Source organism: Coturnix japonica, chromosome 1 (genome assembly GCF_001577835.2).
Source record: "Coturnix japonica isolate 7356 chromosome 1, Coturnix japonica 2.1, whole genome shotgun sequence".
NCBI lineage: Eukaryota > Metazoa > Chordata > Aves > Galliformes > Phasianidae > Coturnix > Coturnix japonica.
The window spans coordinates 53,195,518-53,208,574 of NC_029516.1; the positions used below are offsets into that span (position 1 = coordinate 53,195,518).

The window sequence follows — 13,057 nt, forward strand, 5'->3', positions numbered from 1 at the left end:
GCTCCCCAGGGCAGTGGTCATGGCACTTAACTTGCTATTCAGGGTGCCTTGCTATGGGTCCCTTCCAACTAGGGATACTCCATGACTCTATGTTCTGCAGGCATCAGGAAGTAGTGTTTACGCAGGCCACCCTACAATCCTTCAGTTACATTCCATGTCTAGCTAGATGCTATACACTGTATGCACATCCTATGTGACCGGTGTTGGAGCTTCCATTTACAGACCTCAAAGCACTTTGTGGAGGAATGCAGATGTTTCTACCTCTTTCTTAGAATGGGATGAAGCTGGGGTAGGAAGGTGATGTGGTTTGTTTAAAACAGGAAAGGGAGGAAGGGAATTCGTGTCTTTGATTTCCAATATAGTGCTTCATTGGTGGGCTGCAATATATAGCTTCATTTTTTAAACAGACCATCTTCCTTTCCCTGGAAATTCTAACTCTAACTATGTCATTTAAAGGCCTGGTAATGCTAGTATTAAAATAATAATAATGACAAACATTTGCAAAGCATGAAAACCTGATCCTGGTGGTAACTACAGTGAAACTTTGTTGAAACCAGTAGGATAAGGCCTTTGTTTGCAGGCCATCGTTTGAAGAAACAGTGAATTTAGGTTTAAGATGCCTGGTACCAGATCACAAAGGCTGTGACATGAAGCCTTTATGCCACTGATCTAGGGTGAGCTCGCTCTTCCAGGCCAAAGACATAACCAGCCCCTGATCTGATGTGTGAAGTTTTACTGGCAGGCTTTGTGTGGGATCAGGTGCTGTCTGTCTGCACCACTCTCATTTTGAGCTGGACAAGTTCCATCTGTCTTTCTACAGCCAGCATAAAATTGACATAATCTGTGCATTAGGTCCTCCGGTTAATTTGAAAGACAAACAATGGGGTGACCACAGCTGATCTGACTCGGATCAGTGCTGCAGTCTGATCTCAGGGGAGAACGTATCACTCTCTACAATGACCTGAAAGGAGATTTTAGCAAGATGGAGGTTGCCCTGTTCTCACAGGTCACAATGGCAGGACGAGAGGGAATGGCCTCAAGTTGCCCCAGAAGTGGTTCAGGTTGGATGTTAGGAAAAAAAATCTTGGAAATAGTGGTGCTGCAGTGGCACAGGCTGCCCAGGGAGGTGTTGGCGTCACCATTTAAGAACCGTGTGGATGTGGCACTGAGGGATGTGGTCAGTGGGCACGGTGGGGATGTGTTGGGGTCACAGAATCACAGAATGACCCGGGTTGGAAGGGACCTCAAGGATCATGTAGTTCCAACCCCCCTGCCTGGCAGGGCCACCAAACATACACCTTTACTAGATCAGGTTGCCCAGGGCCCGGGTCGGACTGGATGATCTTAGCAATCTTTTCCAACCTTACTGATTCTACAGTTCAGTAATCACTAGCACTGGCCTCAGCTCAGTGCTGTGGTCCTTACGCAGGGACGGCAGCAGGGGATGGTTCTGCCGAAGCTCCCTGGCAGCGATCACCGCTCCTGCAGTCTCCTGGACCGCATCTCCTGCTCTATTTTTAACATCACCGCGGTGCCGCGGCCGCCACCACAACCCGCTGAGCCGAGTGCGAGGGCTCCCACCGCTCCGGACCGGGGGTCGGCACCAAGCCCGACGTGCCGCTGTCATCCTGAAGAGCGCAGGGGAGGGACCGCGCTGCTGGGGGCGGGGGGTGCCGGCGCCGCGCTCTGAGGAGGCTCCAGCAGCTCCCCGGGAGCCGCCGCACCGACGCGCGCTCCCGCCCGCAGCCGCAGCCGCCTCCCCGGGCCGCGAGGCCGCCGCAAGGCCGGGGGAGGCGAGAGCGGCGGGGCGACGCTCGGCCGGCCCCATCTCCGCCCGCATCCCCATCCCCATCCCCATCCCCATCCCCATCCCCGTGCCCAGGTCGGCCGTGCCGGTGCCGCCCCTCTGCCGCGCCCGCCCCCTCGCTGCTTCGGCGGCGCGGCGACGCGGTGCGCGGCAGAACCGGCGGGGCTATGGCTGCGGAGGAGGTGCTGCAGGGCGCGGATCACTACAAGAGCGAGATCGAGCGGCTGACCAGGGAGCTCTCCGAGACGACCCACGAGAAGATCCAGGCGGCGGAATATGGGCTGGTGGTGCTGGAAGAGAAGCTCACCCTCAAGCAGCAGTACGACGAGCTGGAGGCGGAGTATGACGGCCTCAAGCAGGAGCTGGAGCAGCTGAAGGAGGTGAGCCGGACCGGGCTTTTGTCTCTCCCCGCCGGCTGCGGGGCTGCCCACGCGTGTCCGTGACGGGGGAGCCCCGCTCCGGCCCCCTGCGGGTGGGCGAGACGACGAGCGGGCCCCGGAGACTGCGGGGAGCAGCGGGGATGGGAGCGGGGATCGGCCGGAGCCGGGGGCTGGAGCCGGGGGGAGCTCGGGGCACGGCTGCGGATGCTGAGAAGGGGAAATTAAACCTCGCGGAGCCGAGCGCTGAGCTAACGCTGGGACGTGGGAGCCGTGTAAACAGCTGCCTGCAGTGCACGGGAAGGGAGACGGCTCCTTGTGAAGTTATTTATAGGCTGGTTTCGTTCCGGCTGTGAGGGGAATCGCTGCCATCCGGGCAGAGAAAGTAGACCTGAGGTCACCCCCGCTCGGTGGCAATTAGAGTTCTGCGTCATGCTGGAAGGAGAAATGTTTGATGCGAGGGCTGCTTGGAGTTGGGTTTAACAATGTGGTTCTGTAGCATCCAGAGCACACGGTAGGTGAGTGCTATACGGCACCTTTTGGACACGACTGAGATATCATGACGCCTCCTGTGTTCATCATGGAGGGAAATAACCAGAGGTTGAGGCTGTGCACACACATGGGATCCCAGAAGGGGTATGGGCACACATCTGCAGCGCTCATAGCCCTGCATTTCAGAGTGTCTGTGCTGTATTAGAATGTAAATGATTCCATCTTTCAAATGAGGAAGGGAAAATATTATTTTCCCCCAGATTTAAAAGGAATGTTTTGTTCTGCAAAAACATCTCACTGTACACAATGTGCAGAAATTCCCTTCAGTCAGAAATCGAGACCACATTCCATATGTGGAGGGAATGGAGGGAAATCACTCGATGAATTTAGATCAGATACAAGTGTTCTCAAGAGCACCAGCTTTGCTGCACTTCTAGAAACACTTCTAATAAAATGAAGGTTTCATTTTACTTGCAGGTTAACATGTTATGCTACAGGTTTGCCCCATTGCCCACAAAAACTAATTTCCAGGAAGAAAGCCTATTCAGTTTGATAACTGGCTCCCCAGCTCTGCTGAGGCCCTGCAGTAGGCTCGGCACATTGAAGTCAGTAGTCCAGGGGTGGGGATATGGGACTGGAAGGGACATGAAGGCACTAATGGGATGGATGACAGTGGTGCACAGGTAGAAGGGGTAGAGCAAGGAACTGAGTGTAAATTCTGAAGCTAGAGAGATTAGTCAACATGGTTGACTGAAATCGAAGATGGGCACAGATTCCCTTCCTGTTTACTTCCCCTTGAAGTCAATGGGATTGTGCACTCTGCAGCTGTCCCACAGGTCAGTGCTTTCATGCTGTGCCAACCACAGCACGGATATGGAGACATCCATGGAGAGCAGAAATCCTGATGCCAAGCCAGAGAGCAGCCAATCCTGTTTCCAGGTCAGGCCATGGGCTTTCAGTTCCAGAGCTCTCCATTGCTGCAGATGGGGCATTTCTGTCCTCCATGTATTCTCCAGGAGATTTGTTCTTGCTTGGTAGGAGGAACTGCACTGATTCTTGCCACACATGCAGCCCTGCAAAGGAGGATTTGCTCATATTCCTTCCTGTCACTATAAAGTATTTTCTAATCTTTTCTGTTAACACCGACATTATGACTGTTCTATGAGTGCAGATCGGATTCCTGTCTGTGAGTGGAAGCAAGTGATGACTGTGGCTGTGAGGATTTGTACTTCCCCTCTTGCTTCTCTACATCTATAGCATCTCTGAAGTCAAAATGAGGTGTGGAAGTTGTGGTTGCCCAGTGAAGCTGTGGGTTCCCCATCCCTGGAGGCATTCAAGCCCAGGTTGGATGGGGCCCTGGGCAGCCAGAGCTGCTGGGTGGCAGCCCTGCCCATGGCTGAGGATTGGAAGTAGGTAGGATTTATGGTCCCCTCCAACCCAAAACATTCTGTGATTCAATGAAATGAGGCCTCAAGTGTGCACTGAAACAAATGACTCATCCATTCAAGAGAAACAGTAGGTGCAACGGTGTGAGAAGAGCTGTGTTTAAGGCTATTAGCTCTTCTTGTGCCGACTTTCTCTGAACAGATTCATTTACCAGAGTCAAATCTTAGAGTTTTATCTATGCAAGTCTTCATTTTTGGACTATTTTATTCTTGTGTTATATTCTAAGGAGCTCATTGTATTTATTGCTGCCTGTCTTTCCTTACTTAGTCATGGCTTAGACATCTACAATCTGAAGTCTTCTACGTTCCTTGGCAGTTCAAAACTCAAGTGAACTTCATTGGGGCTTTTTCCATATAGGCTGCGATACAGAACCACAGCTATACAATAATTTCCATTGCTGGAGAGTGAGATGGGAATGTAAGACCATTATAGAATGTAAAAGCAAATTGCAATACATTACATTAAATATTAATACTTGTATATATATGCTACCCACCATGCAACATGAATTGTTCTAGTAACCTCTGCCATTTCTTTTTCTTTGTTTTTCATATATTTCTCCTTTAGCATAAGATTTGGATGCTTTGAGGCTTTCCATGCCTTATTTAATTATACCTCAAGCTAATGGAATTTTGACCGCAGTAAAAATGCTGTAGTTTTAGGGTTCCCGTTCAGAAAGTTTTTTAACAAATGTGCCCTTTACCCTGCAGTTACTAAGAGTTCAGAGCAAAATACTCATTGCTATCAGTCATGTGCATGAAGATAACCTGCTTTATTGGGGTGGGAGTTTAATTAGCAGCATATTTTGTGGAAACCATCTTTCAGCATTTTTCATATTGGTAGCCTGCTCACACAGTGCCACTCAGAAGGGCACAGCAAAGTCAGACAGAGCTTTGGGGGCTCCTCCAGCTCTTCTTCCATCACTCCGTGCTCTCCTTGTATGCATAGGCCTACAACAAAATAGCCTGAGTTCAGCAGAGGGCTGCAGGCGCTGTAAGGAGAGACTGAGGGAGGAGGGCCTGCTCAGCCTGGAAGAGACAGGGCTCTGAGGAACCCTACAGCAACCTGCCCAGTCCTGCAAGGGTGTTACAGAGAAGACAGAGCCAGCCTCTGCACAGCTGGGTGCAGTGGGAGCACAAGAGAACCCAGGAGGCCAGAAAGTGGCATAGATTGCCCACCGAGGTTGTGCTGCCTCCTGAGCTCAGAACTGACCCTGCTTTGAGCAGGAGGTGGGACTGGGTGAGAAAGGAGATAGGCTGCAGTGAGCCTGGTACATGCAGAGTCTCTGGGAGTGCCCACTGTACCCAGTTCAATCCCAGCAGCAGTTTACTGTGCATTACCCAACACGGAACAACATGCTGCCTGGAAATAGTGACCATTAGCAGATCCATAGCCTCGCTCTATGCCTGAATTTCACCTTTGGTTGTCATTGACCTCAGGTTAGTGAGGGAGCGTTTTGATGTGCCTTTCTCACAGCGGGACAGCCCTGCATCTCCCTTTGTCATTCCTGTCCCTGTTCTGGCTTTCAGATGTGCAGATGTTTATATTAACCTCAGTTAAAAATAACAGAGAAGGGGTGGGATGCTGTCTGTAAGCAGACAGGGTACACGATATGGTTCACAATACGTTCCCGTAAGTTGCTATACCCTCATTGCCAAAAGTCAGTGTGGGGATAGGAATTACTGCCAAAGAAACAGGGGGACAGAATGAGCTGTGTAAACAGGCACTGATGTTAAAAGAGATGCTCATCGAATTATGGTAGGATGGTTTCCTCTAAAGGGAAATGTATCCTGTGCATTAGACTACAGAAAACGTAAGCAGCTGAAATAACGTTATGGGAAATTGCTGGAGCTTTGGCAGCAAGCAAAGAAAAATAGAGATGATCTTTTTTTTTCCCCCTTCTCTTTTTGTCAGAGGGACCTGTATTGCCAGTTCCTCTAGCTAATGGCACCATGTCCTTATGAGACAGTACAGATAAACATGTAATTTGCTAGACATCCTGCAATAGCCAACCCTTAAACAATGATAGCTTTAAATGGCTGCGGCTCACAAACTACCAGAATAAATCTAAATAGAGTTCATTTCATTTTCTCCCCATCGTTCAATTGCTTTCTTACTTTCATTCTTCTCAGAAATTTTTAAGGAATTCTTCTTTAATCTGAGGATTTCAATTGAGGCACCCATGTGTTGAACTCTGAGATAACTGGGAGTTGGATTTTATGTCATGGAAAAGTTAATTTTCCTTAGATTTTCTATAAAATATTGAATTAGTACCGAATCTAAAACGACTGATTGCAATGTTAATGGGGGAGCCGGGCACTAAACTTCCTGTTTAAGATTTCTTAATGTAGAATGGTGGCCGCTGAACAGACTTCAGTCTAAAGGTCTGCATCTGTTTGGAATTAAGCCCTTTGTAATTACCTTTAAAAAATATTTCACTACCCTCTTTTCACCCTCCTTTATGTGAAGTATTTTTCCTTCCCTTCTGTATTGCAGCGTAGATTTTCTTTCTGTGATGTGCGTGGGTGCAGCCTATAAGCAGAACAGGAGTCAGACTTAACACCTGGCTTTATGGAAAATGCAACCGGGGGAAAATAGTGGTGGAGAAAATAACATTTGGCATAAAACTGTAATTTATGAGCATTCGTCAAGGTAAAATGAGGAGCATTGTCAAAGTCAGATGCATAGACTAAATGTGCACCTGGCCAATTTTTACATACCTTGTGCAATTGCCACTTGGAGGAATTACATGCAAGTTCTTACATATATTTATATATTTTCTGGCTGCATTAAGGGCTTCTAAAAATAAATAAAAGAAAAAGCTTCCTGATAAACCTTTCAATTTTTCAAGCTCAAAGGTGTCCATTTAAGCTCCTCATTTTTCTGTTACATTTTTGCCTTGGTGTTTTGTTCAGCGTATGGACAGTGGAAATGAAACAGGAATCACTTGTGTTTCTGCATCTCTCGTAGCTCTGCGATAACGTAGGGCTTTGCTAAAAAGTTGGCTTTGCCATGGATTTCCTTTCCCATTTTTTCCGATACCTGAGAGGGCAATGTTTAATTCAGTACAATTCTATGCTATCCACTTTTTTCTTTTTGGTGATTGTAATTTATAATGGCAGAGATGAAAAGCATGCATTCATTTCTGCCCAACTGCGGCACGATTTTTCACTTCCCTCATCTTTCCTCATTTCCTTCTGAACTTCACAACATCGTATTTTACAGGGGAGGAGGGAGGGCACGTTCTTAATGTAGAGGAATTGATATGGCATGCAAAGATATGAATGTTCCCTTTGTCCCTATACCCAGGACTGCTTGCATTGCTAGCAGCAGATGATTATGAGGATAAAACAGCAATTTTTCATACTGTCCTGTGAAGGCAGTCCACAGTACAGACCAGATACAGATGGACGCCATTAGGACTATTCCAAAGGTGAAAAACACATCTCTGCAAGGGCAGGTACCTAAAGCTGAAGTAAGCAGGTAGGAATTGAGCTAGACTGCAGGGTAGTGCTCTAATGGGAACTCTGCTTCTCTGTGGTGAGTTTTATTAAATAAAAATTTCATGATCCTAATATTGGTGTGTCTGAATGTCTTTCATTATCAAAGTTTAACAACAAACCTAATAGTTGAAGGAAAAAGCAGACCTCTGTTCTAAACCTGTAGTTTATTATATTATTTATTAAGACTATTACCACAAAAAGGCTTTTGCTAAGATGAAGATCGGTCCATTCCCACTTTCAGCATATCTCTTGTGGTTCCTCTCTCTCCGTCTGTAGCCTTTCGTTTTCTGCTGCTTATTCTAGTACAGCATTCGTGTCCTGTCCGTGATGGTTTATGCTCTTTTTTGTCTTCCCCTTTGCAGTCTCTGCAAAGAAGTGACCCCAGACAAGAAAACTGATGCACAGTGAGATTAGCACTGCGCTCGAGTACTTGTGATCAGGGCTGTGAATAGAACCTATTACCCGCACAGCCGTGCCATACCTTCTCCTTTCTTTCTCCTTTGAATCACATTTAATTTGTCCCTGTGCATTATGGCTGTTTTAAATCCATCTATGCAGCAGGTAGGTTTCCATTGCTAGGAGTAATGCATACAACACTGTGCTTAACCCATAGGTAAGAACAAGTCCTCAGTTACCGTTTAGTCACCTTTCACTTCAGTCAGTCACTTCTGGGGTCCTTTCAATTAAATGATCTGAACTCCAAACTCCATTCCTCCTTCCTGTTTGTTGTTTGTTTGTTTGTCTATTTGTTCATTTTTAATTTTGTGCTCAGAAATTGGAGATGACATGTGGCAGGGTCAATGCTCTACATTCAGCATCCTCTCCGAGAAGGTTAGCCAGCACTGCACAGCCTCTCCTTTGCTTTCACAGAATCACAGAATCACAGAATTACCCGGGTTGGAAGGGACCTCAAGGATCATGTAGTTCACTGGACAGGTTTAAATGTCGCTGCACTCAGAATGAACTGTGACATGCTCTGTCACCACTGACCGATGCTTACCTCCATGGAAGGAGGTTGAAAGCTCTTAACAGCTGCAGTTTTGGCTTCTGTTTTGGATACCCGGAGGAGGAGAACCAGCTCCTATTAGCTGTAAGTAGTTAGAGGGGCTTGGAGCAACCTTGTCTAGTGGGACGTGTCCCTGCCTATAGCAGGGGGATTGGAACTAGATCTTAAAGGCCCCTTCCAACACAAACCATTCTATGATTCTGTAATTCTATAATGCTCAGCTAGGAAGATGAAAAAGGAGCAGCCCCTTCTATTGTAAGCAAACAGGTTTGTGACCACCTGAGGAACCTGAACATCTATAAGCCTGTGGGCCCCAATGAGATGCATCCCATAGTCATGAGTTAGTGGAGCAGTAATTTATTTGTTGAGCCTGTGCCCACCGCCAGCTGGCAAAACGCTCTGCCATCCAATATCATTGGTAAAAATGCTATAAACTCAAAATTCACATTACCTCCCACCAAAGCAGGGAGAACTGGGATTGTTATAAATACTAGGCCTCCAATATGTGGACCACAATGATGCTTAGAGGGCTAGGGCATCTCTCCTGCAAAGGGAGCATATTAACAAGATGGTGAATGACATTTTATGTGATCTGATAGTGATAAGACAAGGGGGAATGGTTTTGAACTAAAAGATGGAAGATTTAGGTTGGATGTCAGGTGGAAATTTCTTACTTAGAAGGTGGTGAGGCACTGGCACAGGCCGCCCAAAGAAGCTGTTGATTCCCAATCCTTGGAGGTACTCAAGGCTAGACTGGACAGGGCCCTGGTCTGCTGGGTAGCAGCCTTGCCCATGGCAGGAGGTTGGGACTGGGTAAGCTTTGAGGTCCCTTCCAGCTCAACCATTTTATGATTCTATGGTTCTGTGATCCTATTCTTGAAGCTTAATGAATTGTTATAACCCATGATCAGTAGCTGGTCATGTGTGTGCGCTTGGCTGGCTCCAAATGCATTAAGGGCAAGGTAAAAACAAACAAACAAACAAACAAAAAACACAAGAAGAAAACAACCAGGCAGTAACCTGAAGAAATGAATTTTCAGCTGATATGCACCTTACATCTACAGTGAGCTAAAAACGGGCACTAGATCTATTACTTATGAATTCATAAAACTTCAGTCAGAGATCTGGATAACAAGTTGTAGTTTTTTAAAGTGAGATGTAAAGATATGAGCAGAAGGACTCCTTTTTAGAGTAACATGTATGATATTTGACTACGTGCAGGAGAAGCAGTAGATGGTATATCTTTGTATGGTATGTCTTTGTATCTAAGAGGGGTGAAGGCACACAAAGTTTGTTAGGAATTTAGAACTTTGAGCATTAGGTAATTCAGTTTCTTAGGCATTAGGTAAGATTTGAAGTTACAGTGATGCTGTGTATTCTTTGATGCTTACTATAACCCCCCACCCTCCCCGCAAAAAAAACCCCAAAAAACAAAAAAACACATAATAAATGAACAGCAACACAAAAACCCACACTGAAGTGATAGAACTGAAATATCAAACTCAGGTACTGAGAAGTTTGCACCATCAAATCTGTATTTCACTTGTCACGGAAAACACACTTTGTTATTTATTAAGCAGGCTGAGCAGGTTTGTATTGAAACCTATGTCATCTTTTTACTCAATTACAATTACAGATGATATTTGGGTAGATTCCAGGATGCACCTTTAAGCCCCTGCATTTATTTGCGTATTTCTATAGCAATCTGTTTAACACTGCTTTATGATTTGTGAGATTTGTGATTTTCTTTTTTTGCCTTCTTGCTTGCTGTAGAGTTCAGGAATGTATTCAAGATCAGGAGATGAAATGACAACTTGAGTAAAGCTTTGGCACTTGGTGTTTGAAAAGTACTTCAATCACTGTTCCAAGGGCTGAGATTATACAAGTTCAGTCATTCCTATGTTTGGTGTTTTTTCTTTTCTTTCTTATTTGCTTTTGTATCAGGTTAGAAGGATGAGAAGAACCTTACATCGAAAATGAGCACATAAGCCTTGTTTGGGTATAAATAACCCCTTCCCTGGGTATAGCAAGCAGTTAAGTGTTACAGCTGAAGATTGTGCTGTATATGTTTTCTGTTCTGTAACAATCCTTTAGTTGTAAGATTCTTCCTGAGGGAGAGCCCTTGGTTTCTCTATCAGAGAGAGTCCTCTATTTCAACCCACTATTTATTTTAGCAGAAAGCAGTCCAGAATCTGATAAGCAACATATTTTCAGAGCTTGCAGTCCAGTGCCTTGTGTTATGTAGAGAGCTGCAGCTGTGTGAGCAGCAGTGTTTCTTGGTGCTGGAGGGAGCAGGGGAAGGGCAGAGGCAGTGAGTCAGCACGGTGCTGCCAGAGGGATGGCTCAACATCCAGTGAGGCTGACACTGGTTGGGGTCTTCACCAGGAGTGAAGTGCATGCGTCAGACAGGCAAAAGGGATGAGATATACATAGTGGCGATGAGGGAATGCATCAGCATAAAGAGATCTGTTGTGATTGCAAAGTAATTTAGTTAGTAAACATACAAAAATTGCTGTGCTAAGAAAGAACAGGCAGCACTCTGAGAAAGTGGAAACATTCTGAAAAATCAAAATCAAAATACTGCTTGTTTCATGAGCTGCTGTTTTGTCCACTAGATCTCAGTGGGGTGGAATAAATTGTTATTTATTGCCTGACAGCAGTACCTGGGGACTCTGGGATGCCTGGCACAATGAATTCAAGCATATAAATGAAAGGTTAGAGTTTTTACCGTGGAAATAGACAACCTTGTTGGGGATTTGCTATTAAGGAATAATAAGGGGCTTTTACAGATGAATAATGGAGGCCCAGAAGCTCTGCAGAGACAGGTTGCTCCATAACTGCATCAAAAATCTAGGGCTAAATAACAAAGAAAATAGAGATTTTCTCAGCTGTAATCCAGTCATTTATCTTTTAAAAATCCATCCATGTGAAAAGATTGATCAACCAGAAAGCCAAAGAAAACAGCAGCCTTGTTCTCACTGGCCGGCTTGTGCAGTAGCTTGCTCTGGTGCCAGTGGGACCAGTAAAGCCAGTTAAGAATGATCTTGCTGGTAGTTTTGCTGCTGTGATGCAAGCAAAACTTAAGGAAAAATGGGGATTAAAAACTTACGGAAACCTGTTTGGTTTCTTAATGAGTCTGTCAGTGTTTCAGTGAGAAAGCCCTTGTCATGAGGGACAGTCAGTAGCTCCTCACCAGTACCCCACTGACTTATGGGGCTGCCTTTTTACCCTCCCACCCTTCCCAGTCCCTCTCCCACATACTGCAGTGATCCCAACGCACACTCAGGGTACCTGGCATCCCCAGGTGTGACCCTGTCTCTCCTCCCCAGCTGCCCTTTCCCTTCTCCTTGTGCTTCCCCCTTTGGCTGCTGGCCATTTTTTGCTGCCTTCACCATGCTTGTAGCAGTCGTCCTACTCTTTCCCACTCAGCCCTTTCCAAAACACAGCTCCTCTCAGCTGCAGTTTTTTGTTCTTTCCTGATTTTCAATCGTTCCTTGCAGGAGGAGACCAATTTCAGCCAGCTCCCCCTGTGAAGGATGCGCCATACCTCTCCTCCTACAGTGCTCTCTCACCACAGAGTGATGCTTTGTTGTCAGTGCTGTATGTGGGAAGGTTACATGGCATGGGTTATTGTAATGGGCTGGGCATGTGGGCTGCCCTTTGTCATGGTGGTATGTGGGAAATGTCTGTGAGGCATGACCTTTGTAGTTGGCTGAGAGCTCAGGCTGACCATGATCAGGCTTGAACACTAAATTAGACTTCTTGCCGAACTGTCAGTAGTTAACATGGAGCTTGGCCTGGGATTTTGTAGGCAGCAAGCTCTGTGGGGCAAGGCCTGCCCTTATCTGCCTGTTAGTATGGAGTGCAACACAGTGAGCCTCTATTCTTGGCTGAGACAAAGAGGTCCTATGGCAATATGAGTAATTAATAATAATAATAACGGGGCCTCTTCTATGGATGGGTTATTAGAAATAATTCCTTTCTGCCAGTTGCTTCTGTAGAATGTGGTTTTGAACTCAGAGATCCTGAAAGAGATAATCAAAACACAAGCAGCTGTCACAAACCTTTAGCTTTGTTTATCTAGGCTTTTTGTACGTCCTGTTGCAGCATTGAGGTCTTATGCAACTGAACCTTCTTCTATTAAAGACCATTCTCAGTACAAGTGGGTTTCATCTATTTTAAAGGAAAAAGAAGCAAGGTCATGCAATGCAAACCAGTTATCCCCTATTGCTCTACACTCAGTTCACTTAGTGCATGTGGTGTTGCTGAACAGAATGAGCTGTGATGGGTACGATGGTACCCTGCTGCAGGATGATCCAAGTAGTCACAAGAGGTGGCCTCTTGTCTGCAGATGTCATCTATGAGGTGGTGGTAGCTCAGAGTCCATGCAAGCAGATTGGGCCTAAAGGATGGATGAAGCATTTGG

At 46.1% G+C, this 13,057-nt stretch overlaps 1 protein-coding gene across 9 annotated transcripts in view; it reads left to right on the forward strand.

Annotated features, from left to right (window-relative positions):
* Positions 1-1,856: 1,856 nt before the first annotated feature.
* BICD1 (BICD cargo adaptor 1) overlaps positions 1,857-13,057 on the forward strand; it is a 194,506-nt gene continuing 183,305 nt past the window's right edge. For 5 of the 9 annotated variants that reach the window (XM_032445530.1, XM_032445531.1, XM_032445533.1 and 2 more), the window contains exon 1: positions 1,857-2,187. In XM_032445530.1, the coding sequence (XP_032301421.1) occupies positions 1,975-2,187 (213 nt within the window). In that variant the 5' untranslated portion in view covers positions 1,857-1,974. The remainder of the gene's footprint in view (positions 2,188-13,057) is intronic. The other 4 variants (XM_032445528.1, XM_015866227.1, XM_015866217.2 and 1 more) reach the window with 1 other exon arrangement.